Source organism: Anolis carolinensis, unplaced genomic scaffold, assembly GCF_035594765.1.
Source record: "Anolis carolinensis isolate JA03-04 unplaced genomic scaffold, rAnoCar3.1.pri scaffold_14, whole genome shotgun sequence".
Taxonomy (NCBI): domain Eukaryota; kingdom Metazoa; phylum Chordata; class Lepidosauria; order Squamata; family Dactyloidae; genus Anolis; species Anolis carolinensis.
The window spans coordinates 6114802-6135312 of NW_026943825.1; the positions used below are offsets into that span (position 1 = coordinate 6114802).

Below are 20511 nucleotides of genomic sequence, written 5' to 3' on the forward strand. Positions count from 1 at the left end.
CAAGCTGAAAAGAGAGGTGGGTGAGAAATAAAAATATTATATTATATTGATATATTATAATATATATATTATATTGATATAATATTATATATATATATACACACACACAATATATAGATATTATATTATATTGATATTATATTATATTGATATTATTATACATATGTTGAGCATATATTATATATTTTATATATACAGTAGAGTCTCACTTTATCCAACACTCGCTTATCCAACGTTCTGGATTATCCAACGCATTTTTGTAGTCAATGTTTTCAATATATCATGATATTTTTGTGCTAAATTCATAAATACAGTAATTACTACATAGCATTACTGCCTATTGAACTACTTTTTCTGCCAAATTTGTTGTATAACATGATGTTTTGGTGCTTAATTTGTAAAATCATAACCTAATTTGATGTTTAATAGGCTTTTCCTTAATGCCTCCTTATTATCCAACATATTCGCTTATCCAACATTCTGCCGGCCCGTTTATGTTGGATAAGTGAGACTCTACTGTATTATTATATTGATATATTATAATACTGTGTATATATTATATTGATATATATACACACAATATATTATATTATATTGATATTATATTATATTTTATTATGACACATATGTTGAGCTCCACCTCAATCCATAAGGACAGGGGGTAATAAATAAAAATATTGTTATATTATATATACAGTAGAGTCTCACTTATCCAACGTTCTGGATTATCCAACGCATTTTTGTAGTCAATGTTTTCAATATATCATGATATTTTGGTGCTAAATTCATAAATACAGTAATTGCTAGATAGCAATACTACATATTGAACTACTTTTTCTGTCAAACTTGTTGTATAACATGATGTTTTGGTGCTTAATTTGTAAAATCATAACTTAATTTGATGTTTAATAGGCTTTTCCTTAATCTCTCCTTATTATCCAACATATTCACTTATCCAACGTTCTGCTGGCCCGTTTACGTTGGATAAGTGAGACTCTACTGTATATATATATTATATATAATTAAATATAATATATATATATTGTGTATGGGGCATCTGCATCTACATAGTGATCATATATACATATATATACATTATAACACACACACACATATATACACTATACTGGTATTAGGATACTAATTTTTAACAAGCTGAAAAGAGAGGTGGGTAATAAATAAAAATATTATATTATATTGATATATTAATATAATATATATTATATTACATATAATTATTATACTGTATTATATTGATACATTATAATATTATATATATATTATATTATATATAATTAAATATAATATATATATATTGTGTATGGGGCATCTGCATCTACATAATGATCATATATACATATATATACATTATAACACACACACACACACATATATATGTATATATTATATGATATTATATATACTATACTGGTATTAGGATACATATTTAACAAGCTGAAAAGAGAGGTGGGTGATAAAATAAAAATATTATACATTAAAATATTATTAATCTATATATATAAATGAGTGATGGCATCACAGCAACCCACAAAACAACAAAATTACAGGCCCCCCAACCTTGAAATTGGACAACACAACCTTTCATCCACGCCTCTAGGTTGATACAACAAAAAGAAAAAACAGTCATAATTAGAGGGAGAGCAATAATTGTTTTTATCCAATTGCTGCCAGTTTAGAGGGCTAATCTCTGCCCACTTGGTCTCCTAGCAACCAACTCAGCCAAGGGACAGCCAGGATTCAGTTAGGGGACAGGCAGACTTAGGCCTCACTTAGGCTTCTTCCACAGATTATGTAATCTGCACTGGATTATATGGCAGTGTAGACTCAAGGCCCTTCCACACAGCTATATAATCCATTTATAATCTTATATTATCTGCTTTGAACTGGATTATCTTGACTCCACATTGCCATATAATCCACTTCAGTGTGCAGTCGGACACAACTGGACTTAATGTCAGGAGAAAACCTTTACCCTTTACCTTAACTACCACCAATTCCTCAATACTTTATTTCCCATACCACCAGACTTCGCCACAGCAACGAGTGGCACAGCTAGTATATTATATATGGGGCATCTGCATCTACCTAGTGATTATATATACATATATAAACATTATAACACCCACACACACACACACACACACACACACATATATATATATTATATGATATATATACTATACTGGTATTAGGATACTAATTTTTAACAAGCTGAAAAGAGAGGTGGGTGATAAATAAAAATATATTATATTGATATATTAATATAATATATATCATATATTATTATTATTATATTATATTGATATACTAATATAATATATACAGAAGAGTCTCACTTATCCAACGTAAACGGGCCAGCAGAATGTTGGATAAGCAAATATTTTGGATAATAAGGAGGCATTAAGGAAAAGCCTATTAAACATCAAATTAGGTTATGATTTTACAAATTAAGCACCAAAACATCATGTTATACAACAAATTTGGCAGAAAAGGTAGTTCAATACACAGTTATGCTATGTAGTAATTACTGTATTTACGAATTTAGCACCAAAATATCATGATATATTGAAAACATTGACTACAAAAATGCGTTGGATAATCCAGAACGTTGGACAAGTGAGTGTTGGATAAGTGAGACTATACTACTACATAGCATTACTGCGCATGGAACTACTTTTTTTTGTCAAATTTGTTGTATAATATGATGTTTTGGTCCTTAATTTGTATAACGATTACCTAATTTGATGTTTAATCGGCTTTTCCTGAATCCCTTCTTATTATCCAACATATTCACTTATCCTGCCGGCCTGTTTATGTTGGATAAGTGAGACTCTACTGTATATTAATAATCTTGTATTATCTGCTTAGAACTGGATTATATGAGGCCCCTTCTTCACAGCTGTATAAAATGCACACTGAAGTGGATTATATGGTAGTGTGGAGTCAAGATAATCCAGTGCAAAGCAGATAATGTAAGATTATAAATGGGTTATATAGCTGTGTAGAAGGGCCTTGAGTCTACACTGCCATATAATCCAGTGCAAATTACACAATCTGTGGAAGAGGCCTAAGTGAGGCCTAAGTCTGCCTGTCCCCTAACTGAACCCTGGCTGTCCCTTGGCTGAGTTGGTTGCTAGGAGACCAAGTGGGCAGAGATTAGCCCTCTAAACTGGCAGCAGTTGGATAAAAACAATTATTGCTCGCCCTGTAATTAGGACTTTATTTTTCTTTTCTTTTTGTTGTATCAACCTAGAGGTGTGGTTATGTTGTCAAATTTTGAGGTTGGGGGGCCTGTAGTTTTGCTGTTTTGTCCGGTGCCCTGATTCCATCACTCTTTTATATATAGATAGATAGATAGATATAGATATAGATAGAAAGATAGATAGATGATACATATTTCTACCTATGTTGTGCCCCGCCTCGAGCCGAAAGAAGACGTGGGAAATAAATTAAAAAATATTATTATTATAATATTACATTTATATGATTTTTTAAAAAGTCTTTTAATGTTGTATATTGTTGTCAAGGCATCAAATAGCTGCCTTCTGTGTCAAGCCACCTTGAGAAAGGCGGGATAGAAATATCGCAAATATATGAATAATAAATATATTATTATGTAATAATAGATTAGAATGTATTATAGGAGCTCCCGGTGGCAAAAGCGCTGAGCTGCTGAACTTGCTGACCGAAAGGCCGGTGGTTAGAATCCGGGGTGAGCTGCCACTGTTAGCCCCAGCTTCTGCCAATCTAGCGGTTCGAACACATGCAAATGAGAGTAGATCAATAGGTACTGCTTAGGTACTGCTCCTTAATATAATAGGATGGATGGATAGATTGATTGATGGATTAAAGGGCCTTTTGCAGGACACATGCTCCATCATTATATATTACATGTAATATGACTAATAATATTACAATATATTGATATAGTACAATATAGTAATTTATTGCCAGTATTGTGCTATGCTAATAATATAATATTGTATGTAAATTTAATTTGTAAGCCGCTCTGAGTCCCCTTCGGGATGAGAAGGGCGGGATATAAATGTATTAAATAACTAATAATAATAAATAAATAATCATTGACCCCTTTCTCAGCCCTCCAACTCCATGCGCCTCCTTTTCCCTGCATTACCACTTCCCTCCGCTAGGTGGCCCGCCTTTCAGGCCTCTCTAACCGGTTTCCCTGTTCCTATTGGCCGCCTAGACCTGAGCAGAGGCGGGACTCAATTCAGGCCGGCCTGGTGATTGGCTGCTCTGAACAGACAGTAAAACGGGAACGCCCTTTTCTCTCCCCCCTCCCAGCTCATTCATGATAGAGACGCGAAGGGATAGAGCGCCACGTGGAAGTCCATGGCGGCGGTGGGCCCCTCGCCGGAAGTGTTGGCTCTCTGGGCGCGGGGGTCCTTCGGACAATGAAACCATAGAGCGGGCGAGGGGCGGAGCGGCTGCGCTTGGGGCGGCCACTCTGCCTCCCTTGGAGGGGAGGAGGTCTCTGGCGCGGCGGCCGAGGCGGAAGCGAGGCCTAGTCTGCGGCGCGGGCGAGGAGGAGGCCTGGAGGTAAGTTGGCGCCGCGGCTGGAAGGGAGGAAGGGAGGCGGGCGGGGAGGGTTCGAGGCGGCCCACCGGCCCCTCGGGGCTTCCACAGAAGGCGGCCAGAACCGCGTTTGCGTGGAAATGGGCTCCTTGTGGGCGAATGCAGAGCAATGGAGGAAGCCTCCCCGTTGGGGCGTTGGCTGCCCAAAGGCCTTTCCACTTCCCTCAGACCATAGGAGGGACACCACCAAAGCCCTCCCGACAGAAGGCCAGCCAGCCAGCCTTTGAATCCTATAGTTAGAAGGGACACCATCAAAGCCCTCCCCACAGATGGCCATATGAATCATGGTGTCCCTCCCAATTCTAGGACACCACCAAAGCTCTCCCAACAGAAGGCCACCCAGCCTTTGATTCCTAGTTGGAAGGGACACCATCAAAACTCAACAAATGGCCACCTGAGTCCTAGTGTCCTAGAGTTGGGAGGGACACCACCAAAGCCCTCCCAACAGAAGGCCATCCAGCCTTTGAATCCTATAGTTAGAAGGGACACCATCAAAACCTTCCCAACAGATGGCCGTCTGAATCCTAGGGTCCTAGAGTTGGGGGGGACACCACCAAAGCCATCCAGCCTTTGAATCCTATAGTTAGAAGGGACACCATCAAAACCTTCCCAACAGATGGCCGTCTGAATCCTAGGGTCCTAGAGTTGGGAGGGACACCATCAAAGCCCTCCCAACGGATGGCCATCTGAATCCTAGGGTCCTAGAGTTGGGGGGGACACCACCAAAGCCATCCAGCCTTTGAATCCTATAGTTAGAAGGGACACCATCAAAGCCCTCCCAACAGATGGCTGTCTGAATCCTAGGGTCCTAGAGTTGGGAGGGACACCATCAAAGCCCTCCCAACAGAAGGCCATCCAGCCTTTGAATCTTATAGTTAGAAGGGACACCATCAAAACCCTCTCCACAGATGTCCACCTGAGTCCTAGGGTCCTAGAGTTGGGAGGGACACCATCAAAGCCCTCCCAACAGGTGGCCATCCAGCTTTTGATTCCTAGTTGGAAGGGGCACCATCAAAGCCCTCCCCACAGATGGCCATCAGAATCCTAGGGTCCTAAAGTTGGAAGGGACCCCATCAAAGCCTTCCCGACAGATGGCCATCTGAATCCTAGGCTCCTAGAGTTGGGAGGGACACCATCAAAGCCCTCCCAACGGATGGCCATCTGAATCCTAGGGTCCTAGAGTTGGGGGGGACACCACCAAAGCCATCCAGCCTTTGAATCCTGTAGTTAGAAGGGACACCATCAAAGCCCTCCCAACAGATGGCTGTCTGAATCCTAGGGTCCTAGAGTTGGGAGGGACACCATCAAAGCCCTCCCAACAGAAGGCCATCCAGCCTTTGAATCTTATAGTTAGAAGGGACACCATCAAAACCCTCTCCACAGATGTCCACCTGAGTCCTAGGGTCCTAGAGTTGGGAGGGACACCATCAAAGCCCTCCCAACAGGTGGCCACCCTGCTTTTGAATCCAACGCTTAGAAGGGACACAATAAAAGCCCTCCCAACAGGTGGCCATCCAGCTTTTGATTCCTAGTTGGAAGGGGCACCATCAAAGCCCTCCCCACAGATGGCCATCAGAATACTAGGGTCCTAAAGTTGGAAGGGACCCCATCAAAGCCTTCCCGACAGATGGCCATCTGAATCCTAGGCTCCTAGAGTTGAGAGGGACACCACCAAAGCCCTCCAGAGAAATGGCCATCTGAATCGTAGAATCCTAGAGTTGGGAGGGACACCATCCAAGCCCTCCCAACAGATGGCCATCTAGCTTTATCATCCTATACAGTAGAGTCTCACTTATCCAAACTCGCTTATTCAACGTTCTGGATTATCCAACACATTTTTGTAGTCAATGTTTTCAATATATCGTGATATTTTGGTGCTAAATTCATAAATACAGTAATTGCTAGATAGCAATACTACATATTGAACTACTTTTTCTGTCAAACTTGTTGTATAACATGATGTTTTGGTGCTTAATTTGTAAAATCATAACTTAATTTGATGTTTAATAGGCTTCTTCGTAATCCTTCCTTATTATCCAAGATATTTGCTTATCCAAGCTTCTGCCGGCCCGTTTATGTTGGATATGTTAGACTCTACTGTAGTTAGAAAGGCCACCATCAATTCCCTCCTGAGAGATGACCATCTGAATCATAGGATCCTAGAGTTCGAAGGGACACCATCAGAGCTCTCCCAACAGATGGCCATCCAGCCTATGAATCATAGGGTCCTAGAGTTGGGAGGGGCCCCATCAAAGCCCTCCAAACAGATGGCCATTTAGCTTTCTAATCCTAGAGTTTGAAGGGACACAATCAAAGCCCTCCCAACAGATGGCCATACAGTTTTTGAATCCTAGAGTTAGAAGGAACACTATCCAAGTCCTCCCAACAGATGGCCATCTGAATCGTAGGATCCTAGTCTTGGAAGGGATACCATCAAAGCCCTACCAACAGATATTGTATATACTCGAGTATAAGCCGACCCGAATATAAGCTGAGGCACCTAATTTTACCACAAAAAAACTGGAAAACATTGACTCCAGTATAAGCTGAGATACCAATAAAATTACATTAATTGAGGCATCAGTAGTTTAAATGTTTTTGAATCTTTACATCAAACTGTAATTTAAGACATGACTGTTCCAACTCTGATTAAATCATTATTTTCATCTTCTTCAATGTAAATGTGCTTATGTATCCTTTTAATAATAATAGAGTGAAATAATAAATGTAATAATAATATGCAGTAAAATAATAAATGTAATAATAAATAGAGTAAAATAATAAGTGTAATAATAATAATAATAATAATAGAGTAAAATAATAAATGTAACAATACCAATGATAATAGAAAAAAATAATAAATATACTATATATACTTGAGTATATTGAGGAACCCCGGTGGCTCAGTGTGTTAAAGCGCTGAGCTGCTGAACTTGCAGACCGAAAGGTCCCAGGTTCAAATCCCAGGAGTGGAGTGAGTGCCCGCTGTTGCTCCAGCTTCTGCCAACCTAGCAGTTCGAAAACATGCCAATGTGAGTAGATCAATAGGTACCGCTCCGGCAGGAAGGTAACGGCACTCCATGCAGTCATGCGAATGGCCACATGACCTTGGAGGTGTCTACAAACAACGCCAGCTCTTCGGCTTAGAAATGGAGATGGGCACCAACCCCCAGAGTCAGACATGACTGGACTTAATGTAAGGGGAAAACCTTTACCTTTACCTTAGAGTAAAATAATAAATGTAACAATACCAATAATAATAGAGAAAAATAATAAATATACCATATATACTTGAGTATAAGCCGACCTGAATATAAGCCCACCAGTACCCTCACCTGAGTATAAGCCAAGGAGGTTTTTTTTTTCAGTCCTAAAAAAGGGCTGAAAAACTAGGCTTATACTCGAGTATATACAGTGAAGACATAACCAAAGCCCTCCGTGGCCAAAACAAGCTAAACTGGGCTATTGCTAAATGCCAAGGTGTTGCTTCCAAGGGCAAACTTTCTTTGGAAGCCGGCAAGTCCTTCTGTATTTAAAAGAAAGCCCCCAGCAATTCCCTCAGCAGTGCATGCTTATTTTCATGTTCAGTGGGGTGGTCAGAATACAGATTGAGCCAAGTAGCTGGGTGTGTTTAGAAACTGCAGAGAGGCGGACAAAGGGAGTTTCCGGCTTATATTTCCTTCTGGAAGCTCGAGGGCTCTTCTTCTTTGTCTGCTGGAATGCTTTCCTCCTGCAGCACCTCCTCCAGCTTTTACTCCTTTCTTTCTGCCCCCAGTTTCACGCAGGGCCTCCAATAAGGAAGGATCATTAGGTCGCAGGTGATACAAAAGGCCTTTGACTCACTGGCTTTGGATTCTCAATGGGTTACGTATTGCTTTGATTTATATCTGCTCTTCCTCCAAAAGCTCAGGCCCATTGGCTTTTAAAAACAAGGGCAAAGAATAGTTATGAAAAGGTTAAAGATTTTTTTACAAATCTTTCTGGGAAAAAAAGACAAGAGTTTTTTCTCCCACCCTGGACAGAATTCCACAGATATCTAAACCTCACTTGCCTAGTTTCAAACAGACATCACAACCTCTGAGGATGCCTGCCATAGATGTGGGCAAAACGTCAAGAGAGAATGCTTCTGGAACATGGTCAGACAGCCCAGAAAACTACTCTACTATATATTATACACACACACATACATACATATACATATGTACAGTAAAGTCTTGCTTATCCAAGCTAAACGGGCCGGCAGTAATTACTGTATTTACGAATTTAGCACCAAAATATCACGATATATTGAAAACATTGAGTACAAAAATGCCTTGGATAATCCAGAACCGTGGATAAGCTAGTCTTGGATAAGTGAGACTCTACTCTACTCTCTCTCTCTCTCTCTCTCTCTCTCTCTCTCTCTCTATGTATGTATGTATATATATATATATATATATACACACACCCTGTTTCCCCGAAAATAAGACATCCCCGAAAAATAAGACCTAGTAGAAGTTTTGCTGAATTGCTAAATATAAGGCCTCCCCTGAAAGTAAGACCTGGCAAAGTTTTTGTTTGGAAGCATGCTCGGCGCCCACCAAACAAAACACCAGAGCATGCAGAATTGGTAAATGTACATACGAGTTGTAAATGGAAATAATGATAATAACAAGAAATTCTTGACAGGAGTCACAGTTTGTCTGGTTTGGTTATGTTGGTTTGTGATGAAAACTACTGTACAGTATATAATAAATGTTCATTTTTTGTTCAACAATACATGTGAATTCTTCTTTATGGAAAAATAAGACATCCCCTGAAAATAAGACCTAGCACATCTTTGGGAGCAAAAATTAATATAAGACACTGTCTTATTTTCGGGGAAATACGGTATATACACACACGCACATATACATATATACAGTAAAGTCTTGCTTATCCAAGCTAAACGGGCCGGCAGAAGCTTGGATAAGCGAGTATCTTGGATAATAAGGAGAGATTAAGGAAAAACCTCTTAAACATCAAATTAGGTTATGATTTTACAAATTAAGCACCAAAACATCATGTTATACAACAAATTTGACAGAAAAAGTAGTTCAAAATGCAGTAATGCTATGTAGTAATTACTGTATTTACGAATTTGGCACCAAAATATCACAATGTATTGAAAACATTGACTACAAAAATGCGTTCGATAATCCAGAACATTGGATAAGTGAGACTCTACTGTACTACGTAGCATTACTGCATATTGAACTACTTTTTCTGTGGCGCAGCTGGCTAGTAATAAATCACTACAGATTTATTTATTTATTTATTTATTTATGCGCTTTATATGGGAGGCTAATTTAGCTAATTTACACCACCTTAAAACTGCCAGCAGACATGAGGAAAGGAATGAGGAAGTACAGCCACTAGTGGACCGTGAAGCAACAGCTCCCCCTGTGGCCGGAATCGTGAAGCTGGAAAATGTTAAATGCCTCTATGTCTGTCTATACTGTATGTTGTTTGTCTGTTGGCATTGAATGTTTGCCATATATGTATTCATTGTAATCTGCCCTGAGTCCCCTTCAGGGTGAGAAGGGCGGAATATAAATACTGTAAATAAATAAAATCTAATTGTCTGGTGATGATGTGGAAAAGTGAATAGTGATACAGTAGAGTCTCACTTATCCAACACTCGCTTATCCAACATTCTGGATTATCCAACGCATTTTTGTAGTCAATGTTTTCAATACATTGTGATATTTTGGTGCTAAATTCGTAAATACAGTAATTACTACATAGCATTACTGTGTATTGAATTACTTTTTCTGTCAAATTTGTTGTATAACATGATGTTTTGGTGCTTAATTTGTAAAATCATAACCTAATTTGATGTTTAATAGGCTTTTCCTTAATCCCTCCTTATTATCCAACATATTCACTTATCCAATGTTCTGCCAGGGTGTTTATGTTGGATAAGTGAGACTCTACATTGTGTGTGTGTGTATATATTATATCAACATAATATATATTATATATATTATATATATTATATATTATATTAATATATCAATATAATATATTTTTATTTATCACCCACCTCTCTTTTCAGCTTGTTAAAAATATGTATCCTAATACCAGTATAGTATAAGCATATAGTATAAGTATTGGATAAGTGAGACTCTACCGTAGTTAAAGAGCACATTCTACGGACTATTTCTGCGTTTGATTTATTAAAATATTCCAATCCAAACCCAAGTAACGAAGGTGGAGGCATTACTTTTCATTCAACCCTCGTATATTGACGTGCTCCTTTCCCCCCCCAGTGAGCTGGATGGAAACTTGGTTCTTCTCTCTATTTTATCTTTACAGAAAATCAGAAATCTATTGGGTTTCATGTGTCAGTGGAAACTTGAACTTGAATCTTCCAATCTTCTGCATTCTATCGCATTCTCTGGCTGCCTTTTAAAACATAATTTGCATTTCTTCCTCAGCTGGATTTCGGTGTGTCTGCGGTGCCGTTCTGCGGTTGCTCATGGCATTGAAGGCAGAAACTCCCCGGCTGGACTACATCAAGGTCTCTTCCTCTGTTCTACGTTTCAAAGAGAAGGGGAAGGAGGCTGCCGATCCTGTCGTGACCGAGCGTACTCCAGTTAAGCGGGATGGAGCCAGTGTGGATCCCAAGGACAGAGGTAGGTTGTATTAAGTAAATGGGTTCCTGGTTATGCACAAAAGTAATAGATACCCACAAATGTAGTGATTGCTTTAGCAATGTTCAGTCAACAAGTATAACATAAGAACTCATATAGAATAAAATACAATATGTTCAGAATTCACAATTGTAATAGACATAATCCATACATCAAAATACTTTACTTTACAAAAAATACTTTACAAACATTTTCATGATCGCCAACACAGTCCAGATTCATTTAAATTCCACATATTAGAAGTGGTGACACAAACTTCAGACATGGATTACAATATTAAACTCTTACAAAGAGAATCATACTGGGTGTTTAAGTTACAAACTGAGCACCCCCGAGGTCTTAATGAACATAATTCATATAATTACTTCATGTGAATCTGTACTTGGTATTTCTTACCACACTATAAATTCCAACCAAACTGGGAGAACTACCAGTGCCATCTAGTGTTGAGTAACACATATATGAATATACTCAGTAACCCCATATTGCTTTAAATGAATAATGGCTACCTGAAATCATCCTACCTGAGGACAAAACTTCCCATTATATTGTGAGGGTACCAAATAACAGTTCATACTCGCTATAAGAATCAACCAAGAGCCAGCAGAGTATCAACACTGTGAGTATATAAATAAAATACTACCTTAATTGAAACTTAAAAATCTTAAATTATGTTATAGCCACTGTTTGTTCCTTTTATTTAGACCCACTCTAGAAAAAAAGAGAAGAAGACATAAAAACACAACTAGAAAGAGGAGCATAAAGGGTATACATATGAATGTACTATTGTAAGTCTCTATGTCAAATTTATAATGACATTTATGTGGATAGGTTATATGTTTATATGTTTTTGGTTAATTCATTATAATTTTCCCAGATTAATTCACTTGAAGAAGACCTAGTCGAAACAGGTCGTGATCTACTGTGACCTACTTGCTCTTCAGCACAATGAACTGATTGAATAAGTGAACAATTATATATAGAACATATATTGTTGAGGGATCTACTGTGACCTACTTGCTCTTCAGCACAATGAACTGATTGAAAAAGTGAACAATTATATACAGAATATATATTGTTGAACTACAGTCAATTTTGATGTATGGATTATGTCTATTACAATTGTGAATTCTGAACATATTGTATTTTATTCTATATGAGTTCTTATGTTATACTTGTTGACTGAACATTGCTAGAGGTAGGTTGTAGACATGGATAAACTAAAAAGTAAAGGTTTCCCCTGACGTTAAGTCCAGTTGTGACCGACTCTGGGAGTTGGTGCTCATCTCCATTTCTAAGCTGAAGAGCCGGCGTTGTCCGTAGACACCTCCAAGGTCATGTGGCCATTCGCATGACTGCATGGAGCGCATTTCTCATAGAAAAGAATTCAGGAAACCCCATAAAATTAACAAACTGGGAACTATTTGAGGAATAACTCAAAAAATAAAAGAGAGACATGACATACAGTAAGAACTCTTGAGAAAAGAAAAGGAGAAATATTCCTGTAAAGAATAGAAGGAAAGAAAAACAAGAATAAAACTGCAAGAGACTAGAAGGAACTTGAACAACTTTTTATCATGCTTTTTATTTTTTATCTTATTTTACTCCATATATATATATTTTCTCTTTATTATTATTATTCTTTTTTATTATTTCATTTAATATACCGTATATACTCGAGTATAAGCCGACCTGAATATAAGCGGAGGCACCTAATTTTACCTCAAAAAACTGGGAAAACATTGACTAAGGTATAAGCCGAGAGTGGTAAATTTCAGAAATAAAAATAGATACATAAAATTACATGAATTGAGGCATCAGCAGGTTAAATACTTTTGAATATTTACATTGAACTGTAATTTAAGATAAAACTGTCCAACTCCTGTTAAATCATTAGTCTCATCTTCAATGTAAATGTGCTTATGTATCCTTTTAACAATAATAGAGTAAAATAATAAATACAGTAGAGTCTCACTTATCCAAGACTCGCTCATCCAAGGTTCTGGATTATCCAAGACATTTTTGTAGTCAATGTTTTCAATATATCATGATATTTTGGTGCTAAATTCGTAAATACAGTAATTACTACATAGCATTACTGCATATTGAACTACTTTTTCTGTCAAATGTGTTGTCTAACATGAAGTTTTGGTGCTTAATTTGTAAAATCATAACCTAATTTGATGTTTAATAGGCTTTTCCTTAATCCCTCCTTATTATCCAAAATATTCGCTTATCCAACATTCTGCTGGCCCGTTTATGTTGGAGAAATGAGACTCTACTGTATTTGTTTCTCTTTATTATTATTCTTTTTTTATTATTCCATGTACTGTACTTATATACTCGAATATAAGCCTAGTTTTTTAGCCCTTTTTTAGGACTGAAAAAAAAACCTCCTCGGCTTATAGTTGGGTGAGGGTCCTGTTGGGCTTATATTCAGGTTGGCTTATACTCAAGTATATGTGGTATATTTATTATTTTTCTCTATTATTATTGATATTGTTACATTTATTATTTTACTCTATTCATTATTATTATTACGTTTATTATTTTACTCTATTATTGTTGTTACTTTTACATTTATTTTACTCTATTTTTATTATTAATAATACATTTATTATTTTATTCTATTACATTTATTATTGTACTGCATTTATTATTATTACATTTATTATTTCACTCTATTATTATTAAAAGGATACATAAGCACCTTTACATTGAAGAAGATGAAAATAATGATTTAATCGGAGTTGAACAGTCATATCTTAAATTACAGTTTGATGTAAAGATTCAAAAACATTTAAACTACTGAGGCCTCAATTAATGTAATTAATCGGCTTATACTGGAGTCAATGTTTTCCCAGTTTTTTTGTGGTAAAATTAGGTGCCTCGGCTTATATTCGGGTCAACTTATACTTGAGTATATACGGTAATATACATATACACACACACACACACATGTAGCCTCTCTTTTCTTTTTGCTACCTCCCTTTTCTATGTTATAAATCTCAATAAAAATATCAATATATATAAAAGAGTGATGGCATCACGGCGACCCACAAAACAACAAAACTACAGGCCCCCCAACCTCAAAATTTGACAACACAACCCATCATTCATTCCTTTAAGTTGATACAACAAAAAGAAAAGAAAAATAAAGTCCTAATTAGAGAGAGAGGAATAATTGCTTTTATCCAATTGCTGCCAGTTAGAAGGCTAAGCTCCTCCAACTTGGTCTCCTAGCAACCCAATAAAAATAATAAAAAACACTAAAAATAATTAAACACACTAAACAATTAATACAGTAGAGTCTCACTTATCCAACATCCGCTTATCCAACGTTCTGGATTATCCAACGCATTTTTGTAGTCAATGTTTTCAATATATCGTGATATTTTGGTGCTAAATTCGTAAATGCAGTAATTACCACATAGCATTACTGCGTATTGAACTACTTTTTCTGTCAAATTTGTTGTGTAACATGATGTTTTGGTGCTTAATTTGTAAAATCATAACCTAATTTGAAGTTTAATAGGCTTTTCCTTGATCCCTCCTTATTATCCAACATATTCACTTATCCAAGCTTCTGCCGGCCCGTTTATGTTGGATAAGTGAGACTCTACTGTACAATAAAATACTATAATAACAGAAAATAACTAAAAATAATACAAGAAAATAATAAAATATAATAAATAAAAATATAACTTACAATAAAATTAATAAAAAATTGCAAATAACGTCAAATAAAAATTACACAAGAATTTTTAACCAATACCACCACCACTTTGCCACAGTAATGTGTGACCGGGCACAGCTAGTTATATAAATAAATGAATGAATGAATGAATAAAGGACTCGATGTCATAGTGGATGAAGCAACAGCTCCCCCTGTGGCCAGAATCGAGCATAACTTCCAGACGCCGAAGTTGGAAAATGTTGAATTGTCTGTTTTTCTACTGTCTGTTTGTATGTGTTGTATGTCTAAAAACGGCATTGAATGTTTGGTGTCTATGTGCGCGTTGTGACTCACCTTTTGGGGTGAGAAGGGCGGAATAAAAATACTGCAAATAAATAAATAAATTCATTTTGCAGGGGAGCGGCGGAATCCAAGCGTATTAGCCGGGGCTGGCCAGGAAGAACCGAGCAGCTCTTGGAAGCAGGAATACCTGATAGCCGAAAGCCCAAGCCATGGCCGGCCCGTTTGTATGGTCTGTGGGGGCATCTTGAGTTGTTCGGACCCCGCGGCGGCCCGCAAACACATCCTACAGCAGCACGCCCATTCGCTCGACTTCAGCCTAGAAGAGAAGCACAACATCCTGGAAGCCTGGAGCGAGGGAGCTGTCCTGCCGACGGTAGCGCAAGACCCCTCCCCGGAAGGTAAACCCCCTTTTATTTGTACCTGTATTTCATCACACAAAGAGTCGCAACTGCATAACAATCACACATCAATTTTTGGATGATAATGATGTCCAGACTCTTGTCTGTCTGAGGCTAGTGTGAATGTTGCCATTGGCTACCTCGATTAGCATTGAATAGCCTTGCAGCTTCAAAGCCTGACTGCTTCCTGCCTGGGGGAATCCTTGGTTGGGAGGTGTTAACTGGCCCCAATTGTTTCATGCCTGAGCGAAAACGCCAGGATAGAATACTTCTGGTTTTAATCCTATATGAATGTGTTTTGTTAATAGTAATTATGTTGTTGTATTATTATGGTTGTGTTGTATGCTTTGTGTTGGTAATTAAATGCTTTACCTACGTTGGAAACTGCCCTGAGTCCCATCGGGGAGAGAGAACAGTATGCAAATAAAGTTTTTATTATTATTATTTTATTGACACAAAGACATAGTATGACACAGCAAACGAGATCTATATGCAGGATTTTGTATTACAAAATCACAAGTCAAACACTTCCCAAGTGTTTAGGACTGTGTGATGTATATTATTATTATTATTATTATTATTATTTTTATTATTTTATTGACAAAAAAACATAGTATGACACAGCAAACGAGATCTATATGTTGGATTTCGTATTATAAAAAGTCAAACACTTCCCAAGTGTTTAGGACTGTGTGATGTACTGTATATACTCGAGTATAAGCCTAGTTTTTCAGCCCTTTTTTAAAGACTGAAAAAGCCCCCCTCGGCTTATACTCGGGTGAGGGTCCTGGTTGGCATATATTTGGGTCAGCTTATACTCGAGAATATATGGTACATTTATTGCTTTTCTCTATTATTATTGGTATTATTACATTTATTATTTTTCTCTATTATTGTTGCTACTATTACATTTATTTTACTCTATTTTTATTATTAATACATTTATTAATTCACTCTGATCTTATTATTACATTTATTATTTTACTCTATTTATTATTAGATGTATTATTTTCCTGTATTTATTATTATTATTACATGTATTATGTTACTCTATTATTATTAAAAGGATACATAAGCACATTTACATTGAAGAAGATGAGAATAATGATTTGATCAGAGTTGGACAGTCTTATCTTAAATTTGAGCTTTATGTAAATATTCAAAAACATTTAACCTACTGGTGCCTCAATTAATGTAATTTTATTGGTATCTATTTTTATTTCTGAAATTTACCACCCTCGGCTTATACTGGAGTCAGTGTTTTCCCAGTTTTTTTGTGGTAAAATTAGGTGCCTCAGCTTATATTCGGGTCGGCTTATACTTGAGTATATACGGTACATTATTATTATTATTATTATTATTATTATTATTATTATTATTATTTTATTGACACAAAGACATAGTATGACACAGCAAACGAGATCTATGTGCTGGATTTCGTATTACAAAATTACGTCAAACACTTCCCAAGTGTTTAGGACTGTGTGATGTACATTATCATTATTATTATTATTATTATTATTATTATTATTTTATTGACACAAAGACATAGTATGACACAGCAAACGAGATCTATATGCTGGATTTCGTATTACAAAATCACAAGTCAAACACTTCCCATGTGTTTAGGACTGTGTGATGTACATTATTAGTACATTATCATTACAGTAGAGTCTCACTTATCCAAGCTAAACAGGCCGGCAGAAGCTTGGATAAGCGAATATCTTGGATAATAAGGAGGGATTAAGGAAAAGCCTATTAAACATCAAATTAGGTTATGATTTTACAAATTAAGCACCAAAACATCATGTTATACAACAAATTTGACAGAAAAAGTAGTTCAATATGCAGTAATGCTATGTGGTAATTACTGTATTTACGAATTTAGCACCAAAATATCACGATATATTGAAAACATTGACGACAAAAATGGCTTGGATTATCCAGAGGCTTGGATAAGCGAGGCTTGGATAAGTGAGACTCTACTGTATTATTATTATTATTATTATTATTATTATTATTATTATTATTATTGACACAAAGACATAGTATGACACAGCAAACGAGATCTATATGCTGGATTTCGTATTACAAAATCACAAGTTAAACACTTCCCAAGTGTTTAGGACTGTGTGATGTACATTATTATTATTATTATTATTATTATTATTATTATTATTATTATTATTATTATTATTATGGAATATTGCCATACAGCCCAGAAAACTCACAGCAACCCAGTGATTCTGGCCATGAAAGCCTTTGATGAGACATTTCTTGTGATTGTTTTTGCACGGCAGGGAAGGAGTGGCTCTCCGAGTGCGGTGTCCCGGGCTCAGCGCCTTCAGAAATCCGAATTTTCACCGACGGCACCTTCCCTGCTGGGTTCACCTTAAAACTGTATTGCCGGGCTCAGCCAGGTACGTGGAGAAGAGGTGGAAACGGTGGGAAAATGTGTTGCTTCTTAACCATGACTTCCTCTGAGACACGCACAGCAATTCAAAATTCAGAACTTTGTCTTAACTAGGACTGGAGAACTTATAACTGTTTACAAATGCAAGGATGCAGATCCTGCGGTAGATTAGTTTGGAAGGGATTGGAACAGGGGTCCCCAAACTAAGGCCCGGGGGCCGGATGCGGCCCTCCAAGGCCATTGACCTGGCCCCCGCCCTCAGTTTTAGACTTAGGCTCGCCCAAAGTCTGAAATGACTTGAAGGCACAACAACAACAATCCTACTTGATGATCTCATTGGCCAGAAGCAGGCCCACACTTCCCACTGAAATCCTGATAAGTTTACAGTATGTTGGTTAAAATTATTTTTAAATATTGTATTGTTTTTTTCATTTACCAATATTGTAAATGAGATATTGTAAATGAATGATATGGTAATAATATAATATATTGTGCATACATATAATATTGATAATAAATATGATAATGTAGTACAATATAATATTTATTTATTTATTTATTTATTACAGTATTTCTACCCCAACCTTCTCACCCAATAGGGGACTCAGGGCAGCTAATAATAATAATAGTACAATATAATGGTATTGTATAATATAATAATAATAATATATTATATATTAAATGTAATATTACTAATAATATTACGTTATAATGGTATAGTACAATATCTATATATATAAAAGAGTGATGGCATATACACACACACACACACACACACACACACACACACACATGTAGCCTCTCTTTTCTTTTTGCTACCTCCCTTTTCTATGTTATAAATCTCAATAAAAATATCTATATATATAAAAGAGTGATGGCATCACGGCGACCCACAAAACAACAAAACTACAGGCCCCCCAACCTTGAAATTTGACAACACAACCCATCATCCACGCCTCTAGGTTGATACAACAGAAAGAAAAGAAAAATAAAGTCCTAATTAGAGAGAGAGGAATAATTGCTTTTATCCAACTGCTGCCAGTTAGAAGGCTAAGCTCCTCCAACTTGGTCATCTAGCAACCCAATAAAAATAATTAAAAAAACACTAAAAATAATTAAAAACACTAAAAAATTAATACAATAAAATACTATAATAACAGAAAATAACTAAAAATAATACAAGAAAATAATAAAATATAATAAATAAAAAGATAACTTGCAATAAAATTAATAAAAAATACAAATGTCAAATAAAAATTACACAACAATTTTTAACCAATACCACCACCACTTTGCCACAGCAACGCGTGGCCAGGCACAGCTAGTAGTAATATATAATGCTAATATTGTGCTATGCTAATACAGTAGAGTCTCACTTATCCAAGCTAAACAGGCCGGCAGAAGCTTGGATAAGTGAATATCTTGAATAATAAGGAGGGATTAAGGGAAAACCTATTAAACATCAAATTAGGTTATGATTTTACAAATTAAGCACCAAAACTTCTTGTTATACAACAAATTTGGCAGAAAAAGTAGTTCAATACGCAGTAATGTTATGTTGTAATTACTGTATTTACGAATTTAGCACCAAAATATCGTGATATATTGAAAACATTGACTACAAAAATGGCTTGGATTATCCAGAGTCTTGGATAAGCGAGGCTTGGATAAGTGAGACTCTACTGTAATGATATTGTATAATATAATAATAATAATAATAATAATAATAATAATATATTATATATTAAATGTAATATTACTAATAATATTACGGTATAATGGTATAGTACAATATAGTAATATATAATGCTAATATTGTGATATGCTAATAATATAATATATTGTATGTACATACAACTTGTAAGCCGCTCTGAGTCCCCCTCGGGGTGAGAGAGGGTGGGGTATAAATGTAGCAAATAAATAAATAAGTAAATGATTGTTGTTGGGGGTTTTTTTTGCACTACAAATAAGACATGTGCATAGGAATTTGTTTTTTTTTTTTCTTCCAAATGATAATTTGGCCCCTCAACCATCTGAGGCCCATGAATCAGCCCTCCCCTTAAAAAGTTTGAGGACCCCTGGATTGGAACATTTCGAGAATGCCTTCTGTGCAGTGATGACAAAACAATATTTTTTTTTTCAAATTACAGAAACACCTCAAGACTCTCGAGTCAAGCCAAATACAAAGAAGAGAACAGTGGGTAAGTCTGCATAACACATTATCTCCTCTTTCTTTTCCTTCTCAGTCTGTGTTGATGCGAGATTCCACCTAAACATTATGAAGAACATTTTGATGGTTAGAGATGTTTAGCAGTGATGCTGCTTGGAGTTCAGTGAAGTCTCTTTCTATGGAGTGTTTTAAGCAGAGACAGAATGGCCATCTGCCGGGAGGGCTTTGATTCTGTCTTCCTGCGTGGCAGGAAAGGTTTG

At 36.5% G+C, this 20511-nt stretch overlaps 1 protein-coding gene across 3 annotated transcripts in view; it reads left to right on the top strand.

Annotated features, from left to right (window-relative positions):
* Positions 1–4334: 4334 nt before the first annotated feature.
* spindoc (spindlin interactor and repressor of chromatin binding) overlaps positions 4335–20511 on the top strand; it is a 52101-nt gene continuing 35924 nt past the window's right edge. For 2 of the 3 annotated variants that reach the window (XR_010001338.1, XM_062965501.1), the window contains exons 1-5: positions 4335–4581; positions 11076–11273; positions 15384–15668; positions 17969–18088; positions 20232–20282. Coding sequence is in view for 2 of the 3 variants with exons in the window: in XM_062965501.1 (XP_062821571.1) it covers positions 11117–11273; positions 15384–15668; positions 17969–18088; positions 20232–20282 (613 nt within the window). In the remaining variant the exon portion in view is untranslated. The remainder of the gene's footprint in view (positions 4582–11075; positions 11274–15383; positions 15669–17968; positions 18089–20231; positions 20283–20511) is intronic. The other variant, XM_062965500.1, reaches the window with a different exon arrangement.